At 37.0% G+C, this 22,430-nt stretch overlaps 1 protein-coding gene across 25 annotated transcripts in view; it reads left to right on the top strand.

The window, feature by feature from the left end:
- The window catches only part of NRXN3 (neurexin 3), a 2,067,316-nt gene that overhangs the window by 128,737 nt on the left and 1,916,149 nt on the right, over positions 1 to 22,430 (top strand). For all 25 annotated transcript variants that reach the window (XR_007950618.1, XR_007950617.1, XR_007950616.1 and 22 more), the window contains exon 3: positions 10,147 to 10,164. Coding sequence is in view for 22 of the 25 variants with exons in the window: in XM_051977495.1 (XP_051833455.1) it covers positions 10,147 to 10,164 (18 nt within the window). In the remaining 3 variants the exon portion in view is untranslated. The remainder of the gene's footprint in view (positions 1 to 10,146; positions 10,165 to 22,430) is intronic.

Here is a 22,430-nt window from a genome sequence, read left to right as displayed (position 1 = left end):
ATGAAGGTACTCAGACATAATTAAACTTCACTGTATAAATGCAAGCTGGCTATTGCAAAAGAAGGGGGATCCAAAGGAATATTGTTTTACTTCTCTTTCTGTGTCTCCTGTTTTTTCCCCCTTACTTTTATTTTCTAAGAAAAACATTTGTTTCCTATGAAAAATACAACTTTGAAAGTTTGGGCAAGATTTTTGTCAGCTAATTGGAGCAGTGGATAGGGCTCTCGTTCTGGAGTCAGGAATACCTGAGTTCCAATCTGATCTCAGACCCTTCCTAGTTGCAGTGACCCACTGCAAATCATTTAATTCACTTTGCCTCAATTTTGTCATCTATAAAATGATCTGGAAAAGGTAATGGAAACCAACCCTCCCCCCAAGGTGGTCACAAAGAGTCAGATATAATTGAAAAATGACAGAACAATATGAAAAGACGATTCTGTGGCATCTTTCATCTGAAGAAAAAAACCAAAAAACTTCTTGCCGTCATGTTATTTTTTGCTCCTGCCTTCCCTCATCAGGTGCTATCCCTGCCTGTTGTTTCTTTCTTAAGAAATAATTTCTGATTTTAAAAAATTATCAAGCATTTATTTTTTTCTCCCACAGTTTTACACCAACTGGGAAAAAAGAAAAAAAAAGCAGAATCCTTGTATCATATAAGCATAGATAAAGAGAGCAAATTTCCCATTTTTTAAAGCTCCTTTGTGATCTTTCTGAATCAGGAAAATCATTGAGTATATTAGAAATGTGGAGGAAGAAATATCGGAGAAAACATTTGGAATTAAGATAATCTGGAAAGAATGGTTTATTCCTCATATTCTACCCCCTCAATTTTCCTATCTCATCAGGGTCTGCAAATCTCATTCCCATCTGTTCTTCCAAAAGAAATGACATTGGGGGCAGTGACAAAGCTTCCTAGCTGCCTACATGCTTGTTCCCTAAGCCTTGTTGGGTGTTGTGATTTGCAGACAAGCTTGACCAAAAGGGAAAAAAATGTCTTTGGAAAATTAGGTCAACAGCCTAGTTGGGGGAAGGGAGGGAATTCAGATCTCCTATCTTATTTTCCCTTCCTTTGTTTTGTTCTTCTTGCCCCAAGCAATCCAAAAACAGTCTTCACTATGGCTGGGAATAGTCATTTAATAGAATTTGTGTTTGTATGTGTATGTGTATGAACCTATGGTCCAGGTATTCCAGTCTCTTTCCTTTTCTAGATGTATTTTTCCTGATTACTGGGAGATTGTTATTAGTTTGAAAGCAAATAGATTAGAGCAGAGACTCCATTGTATGTAGGTCTTCTTTCCTCTTTATCTGTTTAACCAATAAATTCTGTTCCCCTATAGTTTATTAGGAACATAGCTAAATGGAGGGATAGAAGGAGGAGGCTCAAGAGCAAGTATTGTTTATTTTCCCTTTCTATGTTCATTATCACTTATTGTGATACTTATTTATTAAGGATCTACTATATGCTAGGCATTGTGCTAAACAATGGAAAGACAAAGAAGTGATTTAGTCCAGACCCCCAGGGAGTTTATATTCTCTTAGCAGGATTCAACACATTCACAGATATTGACTATATAAAAATACATGATTGAGGTGGGACACTGATAATTGGGAGAATCATAAAAGGTCTTGGGGGATGCAACATTTTTTCTGAATCTTGAAAATGATCTTGGGTGAGTAGGTAGAGCAGTGGATGGAAGTCCTGAGCTGGGAGTCAGAAAGATCTGAGTTCCAATGTGGCCTCAGATATTTACTAGCTATGTGACCATAGGCTAGTCACTTTAACCCTATTTGCTTATATTCTTCATCTGTAAAATGGTCTGGAGAAAGAAATGACAAGCCATTACAGTATCTTTGCCAAGAAAACCCCAGAACAGGTCCCAAAGAATTGAATATGACTGAAAATGACTAAACAACAGTAACAATAAAGGGAGGTGGGTTTTCATGAAGTATAGTTAAGGAAGGGGAGCATTCTAGGTATGGGAGATGATCTGTGCAAAGGTGGGAGATGTAATATTGAACACAGAAACTGAAAGCAGACATTTTTAGCTGGAAACTGTATTAAGATGATTAATATGTGATTATCCTGCAAAGATGGGTTAGACCCTGATAGAAAAGGGTTTTAAGTGCCAAAAAAAGGAATTTACATTTTAATCCAAAAGCAAGGAAGGGGGACTCACTAAAGCTTCTTGAGTAGAAGAGTATTGTAGTCAAAAGTGTGCTTTAGGAACATCAGTTTGGCAATTGTGTGGAGAGAGGAGTGTCTGGTTAAAGGAAATCAATTGGGGACTATTAAAATATTTGTGTTGTCTAGATGAGAAGTAATAAAAGCCTGAGGTAGTAAGGTGACACAGTGGATAGAGCAACAGGTCTAAAGTTAGGAATACCTGAGTTCCAATATGGCCTCAGACACTTATTAGCTATGTAACTCTGGGCAAGTCCCTTAATCCTATTTGCCTCAGTTTCCACATCTGTAAAAGGAAAAGGAGCTAGCAAAATATTTCAGTATCTTAAAAAAACAAAAACAAAAACAAAAAACCAAACCCAAACAAAAACTACAAACAAACCCAAAAGTGAAGAGGCAGTGATTGAACAACAATAAAGGCCCAATCTAGGAGTTTTGGCGTGGTGGGAGTGAAGGGAAGAGGATTATGAAAGAGGTTTTGAGGAGAAATTGAAGTGTTGTCCATTAAAGGAAAGTCCAGTTAGTGAGAGGAAGATTGCAAGATTTAAAACATGAATAACTGCATGATTAATGGGAACATTGACAAACATAAGGAAATAAAGAAGAGGGGTGGATTTAGGGAGAATGACTATGCATCTGTGTGGGACACATTAACTAGGTAAATATGTTAAACATGTAATAAGAAGAATATAAAATTAGAACTGAGGACTGGATATATAGATCTGGGAATCATCTGTATAGAGACTATAGTTGCAACCACGGGAACTGAGGAGATAACTAAGAAAGGGAAAATAGTGAAAAAATAGGGAGCTGGGTGGTACAGAGTGTTACACCATGAATCACAAAGACCTGAGTTTGAATTTGATCTCAAACATTAGGTGTGAGAATCTGCTTAAGTCACTTGATTTCTGTAACTCAACTGTAAAAAGGAATAATAAAAACACCTGCCTCTCAGTATTGTTGTGAAGATTAAATGAGATAAGGAGTTTTGTTGCTGTTCTGTCATTTCATCTGAATCTCCATATTCCAATTTGGGATTTTCTTGGCAGAAATACTAGAGTGGTTTACCATTTTTATCTCCAGTTCATTTTACAGATGAGGAAGCTGAGGCAAACAGAGTTAAATGACTTGCTTTGGGTCACACAGCTTAGTGTCTGGGACCAAATTTGCACTCAGGAAGATAAGCCTTTTGAATGTCAGACCCAGCACTCTCTCCACTGAGCCACCTAGCTGCCCCTTTACTTTATTGGCTTCTTAAACTTACTTTGAACTAACCCTAGTGCCATCAGAAAGCAGGATCCATTATTGGGAATAAAAATGATGAGAAGATTTAAAGAAACCTGAAAAACTTTTCCCAAATCACAGTGCCTTGACCCTAGTAGGAACTTAATAAATGTTTGAAAAAATGAATTAAATCAAAACATCTAAAAAGAAATACTCCTTCTTCCTGGTTGGAACATTCTGAAATAGAGTTTCTGAAATCACACTTAAGTCCTCTTCTCACCTTCCCTCATCCCATCCTATAGCAGTTTTTAAAAGCACAGTGTCTAGAGCTTCTTACTCAAAGAAATTTACCATTAAGAAAGCTGACAACATTCATTCTCTTGGATTGTTTTGTTTTGATTACACATTAATCACCCCTCTACCTTGAAGAACAACAGATGCTATTCCAGTAGAGAAAGGGGATTTCAAAGATGAAAGATTCTTATTTTCTGAAATTGAGATTTGTGGACTTTTACTCAGAATGTCCTTGTTCAAATTGGTGGAGGTCAAAGTAGGATGGCTGTGCTTTATAGTCACCTTCTAGAACAGGAGTTGTCATGTTTTTTCTTTTGTCATGGACCCTTTCGACAATATATTGAACCCTATAGGATCCTTCTTAGAATAATGTTTTTAAGTGAATAAAATAAAATGCATTGGATTACAAAGAAAACCAAAAGTTAGTGAAAATTAAGATGTCATTTTTTTTGCTTGTTTTTCCCAGTAAATTCATGGATTCTCTGAAATCTATCCACAGACTCTTGGATCCCAGATTAAGAACCTTTCTCCTAGAGTAAATCTCTCCAAGACTCCTTTTTGTACTGGGTTGTTTTTCTGTACCAGAAAGAAAAAGGGCATAGAACCTCATTACTTTTGATGTCATATCAGGTGATTGAGCCACTTCTTTCAGAAAGAATGTTAGGTCTGATGTCAAACCTGGGGTTTGAATCCTTGGCCCTAATATGTGTAAGTACTTGGAAAAATCATTTAACTCTATAGATCTTAGCTTCTACCATTCTAAAATGAGAGTGTTAAATGCTATAACCTTTAAGGTCTAGTTTAATTGTAAATATGATCCTAAGATCCCTCCCTTAGCTTAAGTGTGCTTAAGACACCTCCTACTTACAGCATGGATATTCTATCAGTGAAAGGGTTTAAGCCCAAATATCCTTATATTGGACCCAAGTCTAGTTTAGATTGAGCACAAAGTGCCCCTTATAGCTCCTCCTTTATCCCTTAGGGAGAATGGCTATAAATATGTTTCTTCTTATAATATTGAGGTGGTACTTGACATCAGTATAGAAACAATTGTTCCTATTGACATAAAGAATTTGGGGAAGGGGCTATGTTTTTTGACCCTCAAGGAAAATCACATAGATAAAATAGCATAGTGATCAGGATGCCCAGGAATTGGAGGAATGGAAACATATGGGGAAATGTGCTTTTGGAATAAAGTTATCTAGTAATTTGTTTCCTTTGACATAACCCAATCCTTTCCTGTCTCAACAGATGATGGAGAGTGCTCTTATTTAGGTCAGTTTTGTTTTCTTATTTTCCAATGAGGCACAGCCATATCTCTGCCTAGTGGATCATTCTGCCTCCTTTGAATATTTTTCCTTCATTCATTTCTCCCTCCTTCTCTCCTTCCTTCCTTCCTGCCTTTCACAAATATTCATTAAGCACTCACTAGGTGCCAGGCATTGTGTTAGTCATTGGTAATACAAACATGATTTTTAGGAGCACCTCTACATTCAGGAAGCTTATATTCTACCCTTTCCTGAGTTCAGGTGTTCCCAATTAAATTTTAAGGCAGTGCTTAGCTAGTTAATTAACCTAGTATTTTTTTTCCTTGTGGGCAAGAGTTCAACCTTGCTGTGGCCAGGAAAAGCTTTTCTATTATAAAGATCCTGAAAATCTTAGCTTTCCCCAATCTTTCAATAGTGACAGAAATTTATTGTCTTTTAAATGCAAAGCAAGAAGCAGCAAGGTACCATGATTGGGGTCCAACCTTGACTTCAGAAAGATGTCTAATCTGTTTCTACTAATTATTCAACATTGGGCAAGACATTTAAATTTGTAATTAGATGGTGGTTTTGGATAAATCACTGGACTTGGAGTCAGGAAGATCTCAATTTAAATCTAGCTGCAGACACATTTACAATCGGTGTATCTCTGGGCTAGTCCCTTGCTTTGGTTTCCTCATCTGTAAAAGAGGGATAATAAAAACACCTATCTTTCAGATTTGTTGTGAGGATGAAATGAGATAATATTTATAAAGTACTTTGCAAACCCTAAAAGCATTATATATATATATATATATATATATATATATATATATATATATATGATAGCTATTATTATTCACCCTCATAAACTCTAGCTACAAATACTTTACCAGCTAATATTATTTTTATTATTATAACTCATCCTTTGTCCCGGACAAAGTTATGACTGTAAGTTGCAGATGAGTTGCCAAATGAAATTAATGGAGGGAATTTCCATACTGAGGATTCCCTATACTGTTGAATTGCGGATCAGAATCCTGCTCTTGTCCCTTCTAATCACCTATCCTCCCTTCTTCCCCAAATCTAGGGTGAGAGAAGGTATGTTAGTGCCTTAGACCAAATGTGAACTCAGGAAGATGAGCTTTTTGGATGTCAGATCCAGTGCTCTCTCTACTGTGCTACCCAGTTGCTCCCTTCCTTTATTGGCTCCTTAAACTTATTTTGAACTAATAAGGTAGAGATCCACTCTGGTCCTATGGAGCTCACAATCCAGTGGTGGAGTAGGGCATATATATTGAAATAGAGTAAGAATAAAAATAATGATGAGATTTGCCAAGCAAGTCAACTTTGAGATACCTGGGAAGAGGGCATTGAAGAAAAGCAATCTCCACCGGTACCTGTTCGTCTCAAGAGCCATCATGGAAGGGATGTCTGTCTTTCAATCTGTCAATCAAATGCTACTCCTCTTAGCTAAAATCACTACGACTCTTTTAGATCCTTCAAAGATATCCACATTATAGACACCGGCATGATAGGAGTGTCTGCTTTTTTCTTGGCAGGATTTTTCATTCCTCCCGGTTCTCACTCTCCTTTCCTCAGGCTGGGATGCACCTGATAAAACTGACCACCCTGCTGTCAACTCCTGCAATCCCAACTCCTTAAAGGAAGCAGCCCTGGGGCCCCAGGGCTGGCCCTCTTTAGGGGCATGCTAAATAGGCTCTTGTGTTTAGGAAAAAAGCCTGCACTTCCCTGCCTTTTACATCCTGACAAATCTTCTTTTATTTGAAGAGTTCACATAAAGAGAAAGTGAAAAAATCCCCAGAACACTGGAAAGGAAGCCCTTTCGTGGGAATTATCTTTAAGTTGAGTCTGGGAGGTCTTTATGCTCCAGTGTTCTTGAAGCAAAGGGAATCATCTTGCTCATTACTCTCCCCTGGGGGAAAGAGAGGTAGGTGAGAATTAGAAGGGAATTGGAGAAGCTTGTTTTTGCCCTTTTCATCTCTGTGTTTCTCTTCCCTGGCTCTGTTTGATACTCAGCAGGATGTCTTTGACACCTTCCATCTCTCTGACATGATCAAATCCTGTTTCTTGGATACTGGTTCTTTAAATTTCGGCCTTATCCAATCCATTTTTTAACTTGGGTATGTTGAGGCATAGGGAGAAGTGTCAGGATAATCAAGTTTTCCTTGGACCTTAATTCAAAGGAAGGTCAAAAATACAAATTTTGAGGCAAATTAGTTCTATTAAAGGGGGCTGCTAGGTGTTACAGTAGTTAGAGGACTGGGTCTGGAGTTAGGAAAATCTGAGTTCAAATGTGACCTCAGACAAGTCTAAGTTGAGTGATTTTCCGCAAGTCACTTAACCCTGTTTGCCTCAGTTTCCTCATTTGCAAAATAAGCTGGAGAAGGAATGGCAAACCATTCCAGTATCATTGCCAAGAAAACTCACATGGAGTCACAAAGAGTCAACCGTGACTGAGCAACAAGTTCTACCAAAACCCTATTGTGCTCTTGGGATATCTCCCACATGTAGGGAATATAAATTTCCCCCCCGAGATTGGCCAAAAAAACATTTTTTGTTTGTTTGTTTTTGAAAAGGGAATGAGAGAAGGGAGGTAAATTGGTAAGTCAGTTCAGCTTGATTTGGGTAGCATGACGTCTATGCTTCCCCCCATCCCATTTTCAAGTTTCCTTCCCCTGCTGTTTTATTTTCTCACAAGGTTCGCCCTGCAGTTTCCAGAGTACTGCTGCATTTAAATCTATATTCTATTTTCTCTCCAAGAAAAATAGGTCAGACCTGAGGCACAGTTCACAAGGTGGGGTCTCTGAGGGTTTGATTCTGATATGCCTACTGAACACTTCAGATTTAGAACCTCATCCCTTCCACTCTTTTTCTGACCGCCAAGTTCATTCATATGATATGGGATGGTAGCTCAGGTACGGAGTAGAAATGTGATTTCACCAATTATGGAGCTGAAATGGAGTTTGTACATGGCTATGGAAGAATCAAACATCTTAGAGTCGCTGGGTCTGTCATTTACTGTATTAACTTGTGCAAGTAATTTCAGTTCTTTGGTCATCAGTTTTGTTAGTCTATAAAATGAGATTGGACTCAAATTCTAAGTTTTCCTTTAGATCTAATTTTCAGTGATTCTGAGATAACCCCACTTAATGAGTAGCATGAGAGATTTAGGCAAATCAGAGATTATTTTTTTCACCACTTTGAAATTTTGTAACTGTATAAAAAAGTCTCATCCAATTTATCTGTAAAATATGGATAGTAATGGCACACAATTCCAAAAAGAGTGTGCTGTTATTATTCCAATTTTATGATAAAGCAGCTTAAATCAAAAGAAATCAAATGACTTGCCCAGGATTACATAGCTCCTAGGTATTTAAATCAGGATTTGAATCCAGCTCTTCCTGATTTTCTAGTCTAGCTCTCTATTCTGCTTTTCATTGCAGGCATTCCTACCACAGTGCTCTCTCTGACCACATGGAAATAGTTTGCTATCCTGTTTAATTAAGGGGTAGGTTAAGGACCACTATTTCAAGCAATCAATCAGTCACAATTAATGGCCCTGTTTAGTTATTTATGCAACATGTTTTCTCTTCCCACCTCTTCTGTTTCCCCATCTTTATCCCTCCCTTCTGCCACTCCACCCCTAACTTTAACTCTGAAGTAAATCTGAAAGAGACTTTGGAGTATATATGTATATACTATGGAATGAACTAGTAGGGGCTTCCAAGTGCATTCTGTGTGTTTTCATAGTCCTTCCACTCTTCATGGCTCATTCAATTCTCATGTTACTATAATACTTTCCTGCCAAAAAATTCATAGGCTTTCCTGTTCACTCTCTTATTTATTTGTATAGGTGTTTTAATTATTGGCACAAAGGGTATCGAATGTGTGTGAGAAAAACTGGTTTGCTTTGTTCCAATTCATTTGATTTAATCACAGTGAATTCAGTTAAGTTGGATTCTTCATGACCCTTTTTAGTATTTTCTTGGCAAAGATAGCAGACAGGTTTGCAAATTCCTTCTCCAGCTTATTTTGCAGGTGAGGAAACTGAAGCAAACAGAATTAAGTGACTTGCCCAGGGTCACACAGCTAGAAAATGATGGGACTTTATTTGAATTCAGGAAGATGAATTTTCCTGACTCCAGGCCTGACACCCTATTCACTGCATCACCTAGCTGCCCTAAGGGGACAAATAACATTAAAAAATCATCAGTTTTTCCATTTGTGGAGTGAAGAGACACTAACACATCATTAAGATCAATTTCAACTTAAAAATTCCGTGAGCTTCAATGACAAGCCCGAGCTAGTCAGTGTTTTCCTTCTTCCATTAATGATAATCCTTTCTGAACTTAGTAAGATGTCTTTTAAAACTTCTTGTGAGCAAAATAAATAAACAGTTTACCCTGTGGCCAGTCAAGGGAGATAAACTTCTCTAAATTTTGGTATATTGGACACGGGGGTTATTCAGTTATGTTTATTTGTGTATGCCATATTTTATTTGAAATGATGATTCTTGCCTTGATGGTAGGAAGTGGGAAGAATTAAATGGGAATTTTCAGTTCACCCATATTGCTTTCTGTGATGAAGGATGGTCACGAGGAAGACAGGGATGAAGAATTTAAAAAGATGATTGTTCTCCTGGACTTTAGGACTGGTGGTCAATAATCCTACAATTTATCTTAAATTCATGTGGTTCTTTTTCTCTAGTTTTCAAAGGGAATGTCTTACTATTATTTTTCTGTGCTCTGAAAACTTGTTCAAACTTATATGCAATGTCCTGTCTGGTGGGTGAAATGGATTTGCGTTTTGTGATTGTGGTGCTCATGAGAATATTTTAACCAATATTCTTGCTGATTCCAGGTCTGCTTTGCTCTCTGGAGCTCTATCTGTTTCCAGGATTGCTTCTCTCCGGACAGATGTGAACCTACTCTTTCTTGCTACATGCACAGTGAAAGGGGATCTTGGGACCCTCAGCTTGCATGGGTGGTTTTTGGGTGAAGATAGAGCTGACTGCTCAGAAACTAAACAATCTTTGGGTCTTGCATGAGCTTCACAGTCATGCAAGTACATATTGTGTTGCTGTGTGTGTGTGGGCTGCTAATTCTCTTCTTTCTTTTTTTTTCTCCCTCCCTCCTTTCTTTTCTCTCCCTTTCTCTCCCTTTGGAAATGCCTCAGCAGATGTCAGTCAAAGTCCAGGTGAGTCTTTTTGTTTGAATGAAAAGGAGAGAATCCTTTCCTTCTTTTGAGTATGCATGTTTTGTGTGAATCTGTTTTTCCTGGGGTAGAGTTGGTATCAGAACAGATTTTAGCATTATAGGTTATCTAGTCCAAACCTTCATTATTTTACAGATTAAAAGAAAATAACAGTTTCAAAGAATTATTTTCCCAAGGTAAAGTAAATAGTGCAACTATGGATTAAGTAACATGGATTCTTGTTGAATTTGTAATAATTTATCTTAAAATAATCAAAATATTGTCTCCATTACAATTATGTGCACATATGCATGTATAGAAAAAATAATATATTCATGTATATAGTTATTTACATGTATAGAAAAATATAATATATTCATGTATATAGTTATTTACAATTGTTTCCTTTAATTGTTCTATTTTGGTTTCACACATACTCTTCTTTATATATGGAAATGATTTTTTATATTTGCTAAATTCAGAATAAAATAACTTTAAAAAAAAGAAAACAAGTTTTCTACTCAGCCAATACCTAAGTATTGATTAAGTGCTAAATGCCAGATCCTATGTTTAGTACTGGTGCTTCAAAGAAAGAATATAATCCCTGCCCTCAAATAGTTTACATTCTAATGGGAGAGAGAATATGCAAATAACTAAATTAAAAGATATATAAAGAGTAAATTGTAGAAAATCTTAGAAAATATGGGTATGGGGGTGGGGGGGATAGATGAACAGGTGACTGGAAAAAAGACTATTATAGAAGGTGGGATTTGAACTGAAGCTTGAAGGAAGCCCCTATTTAATGAATGTCAGATTTTTAAAGTGAGGAATAAAGCTTTGGAGAACTTATTTTCAAATCATTCTTCAGTTATGAATCATTCAGCTTGTTGAGCATCTTAGTCTTATTTTTCTCATGCCTGCTTTTTGATTGTTAGCTATATTTAACATTTCAAGACTGGGACTGTTTGGTGGATAATATGACATGTGGAAAGAGTCCTCTAGTTGTGGAATGAGAAACTGTCCTTTTGATAATTTATGCTATGATCTATTTGTCTTATTCTGCCTTCTGCAAAAAAGAGTGTGGAGGGATAGAAGGACCTGACTCAGGTCTAGATGACCATTTAAGAACATTTAAAACCACTGGGCTTCTTAGCTTTAAATTGAACTTACTAAAAAACTTATTTGAACTAAAGAGAATAAATGAAACACTACATTTCAGTCCTTCCCCATCACCACAATGGGAATGAATTCAGTTGCCTCATAGTCATAAAGTAAAAGTTTCTCAAGGATTGAGCATCTCATTATCTCATACTTTCTAATAGGATTATTGTTTATTAGATCAAGCAGAGGTAATCTGGTATCCTTAATATTCATAGTTCTCTTTCAAATTGTACATGCACATTTGGTTTTGAATTTTTCCTAGTTAGGCTGAGTCATCAGGCCATCTTACTCCAACCATTGTTCCCCATTTGTTTTGTTGCTGTTCCAATTATAAACAAAGAGAAAAAGAAAGAATGCTTTAAGACAAAACTTTGCAAAAGGAATACCTCTCTTAAGATCATCCATATGTCTCAATTTTTGATGTGGAAATATGAATTACCATATATATCTATATCTATATCTATATATATATACACACACACATATATAACATATATAAAAGTAAGTCAATAGCCAAGTTGAATTTAAGCATATCTTCAAAATATTTTGTTAAGAGAAACATCAACGAAACTCAGTAACTTTATATTACAGAAAGTATGAATACCATATATTCTGTCACACTAATGAGGATGCGTAGAAATGTATGTGGGTGAATAATGCCTATGGAAGAGGAAAAGTTACTGTATTGATTGACTTTTCTTCATATAATCATAATTGAGTATCTGAAATTTTGCTAATTTTAAAGACAATTAAATTGTCTATGTGCTGGCTGACTCCTAGTTGTGGGTCTGCCCCCAAGTTGTATCCTAAGTCCTTTTCTCTGTCTAAGTCTTCTTAGGTGTTCTCATTGACTCCCATTGGTTCAATTAGAGTTTCATATAAAAAACTTTTAAGACCTGGATAACTACCTGGACATCCTGTTGGCCTCTCAAATGCAATAAAACAGAACTTGTTTTTTTTTTTTTTTTTTTTTTTTTTTCCCTTCTAAACTCATCTTTCCTTTAAACTTCTTATCTTCTGTTGAGATATCACCATCCTTTCAGTCACTCAGGTTACATCTCTTTCATCTGACCTAATTTCAATAAGATGCCAGACTTCTCCCACATCTCTCCTATGGGTCCCCTTCTCTCCACATACAGAGCTCACACCAGTTCAGGACTTCATCAACTTCTGTCTGTGTTATTGCAACAACCTCGCAATTGAACTCCTGGCTTCTAGCCTCCTTTCTCTTAAATCTAAACTCTATTCAACTGCCAAAATAATCATCCCAAAGCATTTAAAATAATGCCACTTTTGTGCTCAAAAATGCCTCTGATATTTTTTTTTTATTCCTTTTAGAATAAAACAGGAACTCCTCAGACTGACATTTAGACTTTGGCTATAGCCTACCTTTCCAAGTTTATTTTAAATTATCTCATGTAATCTATGTTCTAGTTCAAACTGATTGACTTGATGTTCACTGTACTTGATACTGAACCATTTCTGAATTTTTGTACAAGCTGTTCCCTGTGCCTGGAATACAATCCCTTCTCATCTGCCCCTTTCCATAGATTTCTTCAAGGAACAACAAATATTCCATGGTTGCTACTGTCGTCTTCTCTATTTTCCTCTCTTCCCTTCTCTCTTCCCTTCCTCCTTTCCCTCCACCTCTCTTTCTTTCCTCTCCCCTTGTCTTCCTTCCCATCTTTTTCTTTTCCCTCTCCTTTCCTCCTCTCCTCTCCCCTCCTTTTCTCTCCCTTTCTTCCCCTTCTCTCTTTTCCTCTTTCCCTCCTCCATTTTATTTTCTCCTTTCTTCTTTTCTCTTCTCTTTTCTTATCCCTTCCCTAATCTTATCCCTTCTTTCCTTTCTCTCCTATTGCCCCGTCTCCTCTCCTCCCCTCTTCTATTCTCTCTTCCCTGCTCTCATATTCTCTCCTATCTTCCTTCCTCTCCTTTTATCCATATGTGTGTATATATATATATACACACACACACATTCACTTATTCATTCATTTATTTATCTATTCATTGGATTACTTGTTTACATGTTGTATTCTTTAGTGATTCTATTTAAATAAGCTGTTTGAAGATAGGGTCTCTATTTTTGTTTTGTCTTGGTATTCCTAGTGCCCAGGACGATGCCTTGCACATGGTAAGTGCTTAATAGATGCTTGTTGGATTGGGTTTCACTAATGGGGCAAATACACCAAAACATAGTACATCAGTTCTCAGGTACACTCTGGTTAATAGAATGTTTTCTTCACGAAATGCACTCTTATTTTATTTCTTAATTTCTCTTCTTTAGTTCAATTTTACTTTTATTTTCACCGAAGGAAGAGACATATGGTTTAGTTGAATCCCCCTGCCTACATTTTTCCTGTATTAGACATTTCTAGAAAAGAATGAATTCAGAATGGCTTGGTTACAACAGTGGTGTAGTGTGACCACAGTCAGAACATGGCATTTTGTAGTTTTCCTCTCCAATGATATGGAAGCGCTGCATCTGTTTTTACTTAGGGGATACCCCAGTAGTTTTGCAACTGAGGTTTAAAGTCACCTGTTTTGTAGCCAACATTTATTGCCCTCTAACACCTTTTCTTTAAACTTTCTCAACTCTGGCTTCTGTACATAAAACCCTGGATGGCTTTGCCTTCGTGGCAGTAGCTTCTGATTCATTCACTCCAGAATCTGAGCAAGTCTGGCCTTGGATGAGGTGACTCCACAATCTCTTTCTTTCTGTATTCCTTGCCAGGCAATCTGGATCCAGTCAGTGGGGCTCCTGTAGAGAGATGCTTTAGCTTTAATTTTAGTAATTCTCCATTCCCCCTCTTCCCTAACCCCCCAGGAATACAAGTAAGAGATTTTTATAAACTAATATAATTCTTTATCCATGGGCAGCTGGAGGACTATAAAGGGCCAATTGATTAATTGATTAATTTTGCCTGCTGAGTGGAGGGGTATAAGGAATACTACTGTAAAATACCCCTGGACAGCAGGACTTTGGCCTTAAGAACAAACATTGCTTGGGGCTGAAAGACATCTGTCAATGTGGAAGTCTTTCCTTCAGTATCCTCATCTCAGAGGCGGAAGAAAGTGCTTTTTTTTTTTTAATTTTTATTTTTTTGGCTTGGCTATGTCCATACTCTTCTTCCCTTTTGAAAACAGATTTAGAAGCTAGTAAAGTGATGTTGTGCTTGTTATGAACTTTGTGGGTCTCATACTGAGTGCAAGTGAATTTTTAAATGCCAGTTCCTGTGGGGCCGTTCTTAGTCAGCTATAACCAAGACAGTAAAAACAATAGAAAGGATTTGGAATTGGAGGGACCTGGGTTTAAATCTTGATTATGCTATTTAGTATCTGTATAACCTTGGACAAATTGCACAATCCATTTTGGTCTAAGTTCTCTCATCTCTAAAATGGGGGTTTAGATAGCTAGTACAATGAAAAGAATGCTAAATTTGGAATCAAAAGACCTGAATTCAAATTCCAGCTCTGCCATCTATTATCTTGTGACCCTAGGCAATGGGGCGAGGGTGGGTTGGGAGAGGAAGGGAATAGAGTGTTTATAAAGCATTTACCTTGTGCAAAGCATTCTGCTAAGCACTGAAGACATAAATACAAGTAAACTGGACAATACTTATTCTCAAGGGCTTTTCTAAGGGGAGAAGACAGCACTTAAAGAAGAGCTGGAGAATGGCAAGGAGGAGGAAGGATGAAAAACTAGGATTTAAAAAAGTGGAGAAAGAAGTCCAGAGAGGGAGTCAAATTTGAGAATGAAAGAAAGGGCTGAGGCTTTTCATGAAATGGTGGTTTGGTCCAAGGACCATTGGACCCAGGGACTCCATTTATTTAAGTGACTCTTGGCAAGTCAATTTGCTTTTTCCAGTTTTGAATCTATGATGCCATAAGTAGGTGACGTCTAAGGTTTCTTCCAATTCTAAATTGGTATTCCTATGAGTTGCCTGTTTTGGAGACACCCTTCCCACTCTTTCATCCCACCAGTCCTTTTGCTCCTAAGCTGTTTGGACCAGAGACCAAGGTGACAGAATCAGCTAAATTGAGATGATGGCGCTTGAGGAAGGGTGTGGGAGGAAAATAGGGATGGCAGTCTTGGACTCCATGTGAAGAATTGCTGACAGTTTGCTTGCGCAGGGCTGGAAGGAGGGGATAGAGGAGGAGGAATAGCTGAATATTACCCTATCTGTGGACCTGAGACTTGGTTCCTGCCCGCCTCCCTGTTATCCCTTCCCCCATCCTACCTCTATCTAGGTGGGGCTGTTTATAGTGTTCTAGTGACAGCCTTTCTCTTCAGAAGGGATAATAACTCAGGCCTTGGCTGCTGATTAGAGTTTGAATTTAAATGAATAACTGTGACCTTGTTGAAGTGCCCTAGTTATTCAGAGGCCTGATGAGGAAATAGTACTTCTGCTCTGAGTCCACCTCAGTATTGTCAGGAAAGTAAGGGAGGGAGGGAGAAGGAACTTCTGACTGGGAACACCAGAAAGGTTACTATTGCTGTAAAGAATTGAAGTTGTTTTTGTTTAGTGTCTTTTCTCATACCTCCTTTCTTCAAAGTACCACTCTTTATCCTGGCCCAGTTTCCCATTCTCTTCTTTAAGTTGTGAAGACCCCACAACCTCAATCTAAGAATTCCCTTCTGGTTCTTAAATGAGCAATGAATATGGAGTCAGAGGATGTGGTCTGAATACTGTTGTTTGTTTGTTTGTTTTTTTTCTCTTCATCTCTTTAGGCCTCGGGCATCTCATCTGTAAGCAAAGGAAGACTAGATTAGATAGATAATCTTCTGGGTCTTTTTTAGCTCCTCAATTTATGATTCTTGGATCTCCCAATGCCCTTACGTGTAATTAAGTAAAAAAGAGACTATCAATCATTTGGAAGCATATCTGAGATAGAATAGTGTCTGCTAAAAAAAAAAAAAAATGAGACTATCCTCATGGAGGGTACTAGTTAGCCAGTAAGCCATTTAGAGTCCCAGCAGGGCAGTGGGGGAGGGAATCATCTTTTATTGGATCCAATGGATTCTATCCACATTTGTGACTCTGGACAAGTCTTTAATCTATGTACCCTTTGCTCATCTGGAAAATGAAGGGGATTAGACTAGATGTCTTCTGAGTTCTCTTCCATCTTTAGATCTATATTTTTATTTTTCTTTCCCCAGGATCTCTGGATCCCATTGAAGCTATCAAAGTAGAATTTAATAAAAAAAATTAATAAAAAAAAAGTTCCTCAACTTTTATGCTGGGCACTGTGTACTGCATACTTTATTCTTTGGAAGCTGGGTATTGAGCAGCAGAGAAAAAGTAATCCATTTTTATCTATCGATATTGCTTATAAATACACTTTTCCTCGCCCTATCCAAGTTGTGGGCTCTTAGACACACTGCTCTTCAGTTCCACATTCTGAATGTTTCTTCCATTCTTTTTCTCTTCCATAATTAAACCTTCATGACTGCCATAATGGATTTGTCTTTACTGAATCCCAAGGCCATCTTTATCCTTCCATCCCCACTGGATTTATGTAACATAGAGTAAAATCCTGGGGGAAAGAGCTACTGGAAAGTTGATGAGATTGTATGGTCATTTATGTGGAAAGACTATTTGGGGGTCCAACTCCTTTTACTGAGTTTTACTCAGGAAACTGAGGATCACAGAAGTTAAAAGATTTGCCTAACACAACAGAGAAACTAAGTGGCAGAGAAGAGGAAGATAACATCTTTGTTTCAATGAATGAATGGTAGCCTGTAGTTTTTAGCTCTGGAAGCATGGATGCCTTTTTCCTCTTCCTCCACACCCAACTCGAATGCTATTGATGGCAGAAAGTACCTTCTGTTTCCCTCTTTCTTCTGCTTCCATGGGGAATCACCACTTAAACTTGAGGATATAGGATGAATTCAAGGTTATCCTAAAAATATGGTTTTTTTCCCCCACTTCTCCCTCTGCCCTCCCCCCAAAAAATTATTTTCCTCACTGGGGCACAGTTCTAGAGAGACTAGGCAAGAAGGAGGGGAGGGAGAATTTACAGTTGTGTATAATTGGATTGCAAGGAGGCCCTAAGCTAAACTAACTATGCTCAACTTCTAGCCAATCACCCATTTGGGGTTGGAAAGAGCCCCTCAGCTACTGTATATGTTCTTGATCTACAAAGTATGAGTGAATAGCTACTTTACTGGTTACATGACAGCTCTGGCTGGCTTTAAGGAAGTAAGACCATATATGCCTGATGTGGAACCCTAGACTGGGCCATCTTTAGATTCTCTTCATGTCTCCCTATAGAAAAGGGAATCTGGTAGGAAATACTGAGGGAGCTTACTCAATTTTCATTTAAGGGAGCCAGAGTCAATAGGAAATTAGAATTCCAAAGGTGTTATGGATATTGCTCTAAACCCCATTTTTGTTCAGAAGTTCTGAGATGTTTCCAAGTGATTGTAAACTCCACTCAATAAGCAGAGACCATTTTGGGGAAAAAAATGAGGAAAGATATTTGATGATGTCCTATAAACATATGACTTTTTAGTTAAATTTGGTTTTGGTACAAACATTTAGGCAGTTAGGTAGAACAGTAGATAGAGTGCTAGCCCTGCAGTCAGGAAGAGGAATTCAAATTTGACCTCAAGACTGTAAAATGGGATAATAATATCACCTATCCCTCAGAGTTGCTGTAAAGATTAAATAAAATAACATTTATAAAGCATTTTGCATAGTACCTACACATCTTAATAAACCTCTCTAATTAAATCCTTCTAGAATAGCTTCTGTAAAGTGAGTCTCTCATTTTTTTTTATTGTAGTAAGTTTATTTATTTTTAATATACATTGCTTTATGAATCATGTTGGGAGAGAAAAATCAACAAAAGGGAAAAATCATGGAAGAGAGGGAAAAAAAAACAGAAAAAAAGAAGTGAACATAGCATGTGTTGATTTACATTCCATCTCCATAATTCTCTTTCTGGATGCAAAGGACATTTCCTGTCCAAAGTCTATTGGGATTGCTTTAGATCATTGAACTACTGAAAAGAACAAAGACTTTCATAGTTGATCATTGCACATTCTAGCTGTTATTACATATGATGTATTTCTGATTCTATTTGTTTTGCTCAGTATCAGTTCATATAACTCTTTCCAGGCCTTTCTAAAATCAGCTTGTTTGTCTTTTTTTTTTTTTTTTTCTTTGTGAGGCAATTGGGGGTAAGTGACTTACCCAGGGTCACACAGCCAAGAAGTGTTAAATGTCTGAGGTCAAATTTGAACTCAGGTCCTCCTGATTTTGGGGCTGATGCTCTATCCACTGCACCACTTAGCTGCCCCTTGTTTGTCATTATGTTAATAGAACATTAATATTCCATTATCTTCATGTACCACAACTTGTTCAGCCATTCCTCAATTGATGGGCATTCACTCCTTTTCCAATTCTTTTCTACTACAAGAAAAGCTGCTACAAATATTTTTGCACATTGGGTCCTTTTCCCTTCTTTTTGATTTCTTTGAGATACAGTAATGGCACTGCTGGATCAAAGGTTATGTACAGTTTTATAACCCTTTGGGCAGAGTTCCAGATTGCTCTCCAAATGGTTGGATCATTTCCTAACTCCACCAACAATGTATCAGTGCCCCAATTTTCTCATATCCCCTCCAACATTTATCATTATCTTTTTCTGATATCTTAGCCAACCTGAGAGGAATGAGGTAGTACCTCAGAGTTGTTTTCATTTGTATTTTTCTAATTAATAGTATTTTAGAACATTTTCCCATATAACTATAAATGGCTTTAATTTCATCATCTGAAAAGCATCTTTCGTATTCGATAGGATCCTTAACAATAATGCTAAAGAAATAGACATGAAAACTTTCCTGAAAATATTGTGAACACAAATTCTTCTAATTCTAATTCTTCTTCTGTTCTCAAGTCTATCCAGACTTCCAGAAACAGACAGAAAAACAGACAGATTGACAGAATAGATTTAGAACTAGAAGATATTTATAAGAGTTTATGTAGTGTCACACTCTTACTTTACAAATGAAGATGAAACCTAGAGAAGTTAAATAATTTTCCCAAGGCTAGATAACTGGTAAGTGTCAAAAACATGATTTGAATTCAGGTTCTCTGAATACAAATCTAGGACTCACCATTAGTATTATAGATTTAGAGCTAAAAAGGACCAAAGGAGGAATCCCCTTATTTTTTATATAGGAGGGAACCTGCACCATCAAAAGATAAACCAATTGCTTAATATCATGCAGAGAATAAGTAGCAGAATTAGAATTTGAAACTAATTCTCTGATTTCAAATCCAGAATTTTTCTTTCCCATTATCCCTCAGCAGCCCTGTGTGCATCTTCCCTGTATTTGCCAATATTCCTAATTTAGTAAGGTCATATTTCCTTCCTGCTAATTTCCATAGTCTGTTTCTTAGTTACCTTGAGGGATGAAGATAGATTTATAATTTGCACATTCTATGTTGCTCTTTTGTAAATGGCAAATATGTCTGGAATCGAGAAGGTCTGGTCCTATTAGAAACAGTCATACTCTCAATCCATGTCTTTGTGGGAGATGAAGTAAGGCTGGAGGAGGGAGAAAAGGACCCATATGTTATTTTGCTCCCCCATTTCAATTCCAAATAGCTGAAAGGTAATGAAGCATAAACTGATAATTACAATATTGCCACGCATCATGAGGCAGTCAGGATTCAAACAAAGGGGACCCCAGGGACCATTTAACCCAGCCTCCTAATTTTGTAAAGAAAGAAATTCAGGCTCAGAGAGTGACTTGCCTAAGGTCATATAGGTATGTGGAACTAGGACAGAACTTTTCTGTTTCACTTACCTTATATAGTACTTTACAATTCACAAAATGTTTTTTCCCCTTTGACAACCCTGCATTCTTGTTCCTATCTTGCAGATAAAAACTCTTTCTACTCTGGAACAATTTGCCTCATGAATCTGATCATTCCATTTTAAGGCAGCTTGAATAGTTAGTGTTACAGAGCAGAAATCTGAATCTCTGTAAAAAATAAAATGGGGGGGGTGGCAATCAGGTTAAGTGACTTGTGTATGGTCACCCAGCAAGTTTAAGTGTCTGAGGTTGAATTTGAATTCAGTCCTTTCCACTTTAGGGCAGTGCTCTATTCACTGCATCATCTAGTATCCCTATCTCTATAATTTCTCCCCATTGTTCCTAGGACTTTTCTCTGAGTTCAAGGAGAACAAGTGTTATCCCTCTTGCACATGTAGCTTTTTTCATATCTGAATCCTGGAGGGATGTTCACTTCAAGTCTTTTTCAGATTAAACCTTCTGAGTTTCTTTACCTGATCCTCATCCTGTGTATTGCTGAGTCCTTTTACCATGTTGCTTGCTCTCCTCTGGATAGGTGTCCAGAGGTTTTAATACCTTTTTAAAAATTTATTTTCTTCTTTTTTCTTTCTGAATTGTGATTTTTTTTTTTTTTTACTGGACACAATTTTTGATGCTCTCTGACTGGACAGAATGTAAAGAATCTAGCTGGCATGGTGACACATGCCTGTTATGCCTCTTACTAGAGAGACTGAGAAATTCTGAGGTGCAGTGGGATAAGTTGATGGGGTGTATACACTAACTTCAGCATTAAAATGATAAGCCTCTCAGAGCAGGTGGTGGGGCAGGACCCTTAGGCTACTTAAGGAGAGGTAAACAGGTCCAAGTCAGAAATGGATAAGGCCAAAGCTCCTAATGTCACTCAAGATGGTCACTTCCAGACTGGACAAGAATATGAGAGAGAGAGAGAGAGAAAGAGAGAGAGAGAGAGAGAGAGACTTTATCTTTTTTTCTCATAGAATTAATTTTTTAAAAATTTTAACAATAACTTTTAATTTTAAAAATACATGCAAAGATAGTTTTCAACATTTACCCTTGCAAAACCTTGTATTCCAAAATTTTTGCCATCCTTTCCCCTTACCCTTCCTGTAGATAGCAGGTAATCCAGTATATATTAATCATGTGAAGTTCTTTTACATATATTTCCACATTTATCATACTTCACAAGAAAAATCAGATAAAAAAAGAAAAAAGGCAAGCAAACAACAACAAAAAAGATGACAATACTATATTGTGATCCACATTCAGTCTCCACAGTTCTCTTTTTTGGATGCAAATAGTTCAACAGACTTTATCTTTTAAAAAAATCCAATGGGACTAACTCTTTTTATGTGAGCATTTACTTCTGTTAATACAGATTGCATTAGGATGATTATTATTAATGCTGTCACATGATATTGTTGACTTGTACTAAACATGCAATCCACTAAAACTTCCATAGAATAATGGAAAGTAACTTAGAGATCATCAAGTCATCAACCCCCCTCATTTTATGTATGAGAAAACTGAAGCCAAAGAAATTAAATGATTTGTCCTAGGACATAATGGGTTAAGATCTGAACCCAGTTGACTTAACTTCAAATTAATGCCATTTCAACACATAATGTTGCCTCTCTATCAGAACTCAAAGAAAAAGAAAAAAAAAGCTTAACTGTTGTTAAATTGTGTCTCCCTGCCAGTTGATAACGTACTTAGAATAAAATTTGAATCCTATTTATACCAAATTGTCTTAATTTCCACATTCTTATAACAGCTAAATAATCATACATTTCTTCTTTCTTTTTTGAGTTTATTATTGCTTCCTAAAAGTTATTAATTACAATCTACCTTTCTTTGACCACTATTCCCTCTCTCATTTCTCCATGTTTTTAATAACTCCTAAAAAAAACCAGACAGATGTTTGCATTTCATTTTGATTTCAAATAATTTACCCATTTAAAAAAATCCTTGTTGCTTAATAAGTATTCAGCGTTGCTACTTGGCACCATTGTGTAATTAGTGACATTTAATTTCCCTACTTCAAGTTGCAAAGTGAAATGGTATATGTGGGTTTTTCACTGGAGGAAAAAAAAGTTAGCCTGAGATTTAGTGAGACAAGATTCTTGGTAGGAATTTTTTTTTCTTCTTTGCTATATGTGTGAAACCATTATTTTCCATAAGCAACTTGCTCTCTCCTTCCCTGAAATTCTTGACTCAATTTAACTATAGGGAAGACAGGAACTAAATGAATTTGAAGTGTTTGAAATGTAAGTTGAATGAGGAA

This window comes from Antechinus flavipes, chromosome 2, assembly GCF_016432865.1.
Source record: "Antechinus flavipes isolate AdamAnt ecotype Samford, QLD, Australia chromosome 2, AdamAnt_v2, whole genome shotgun sequence".
In the NCBI taxonomy this organism is placed as follows: Eukaryota; Metazoa; Chordata; class Mammalia; order Dasyuromorphia; family Dasyuridae; genus Antechinus; species Antechinus flavipes.
The sequence above is the reverse complement of the archived record's forward strand: the minus strand, read 5'-3'. Positions and strand labels throughout refer to the sequence as shown.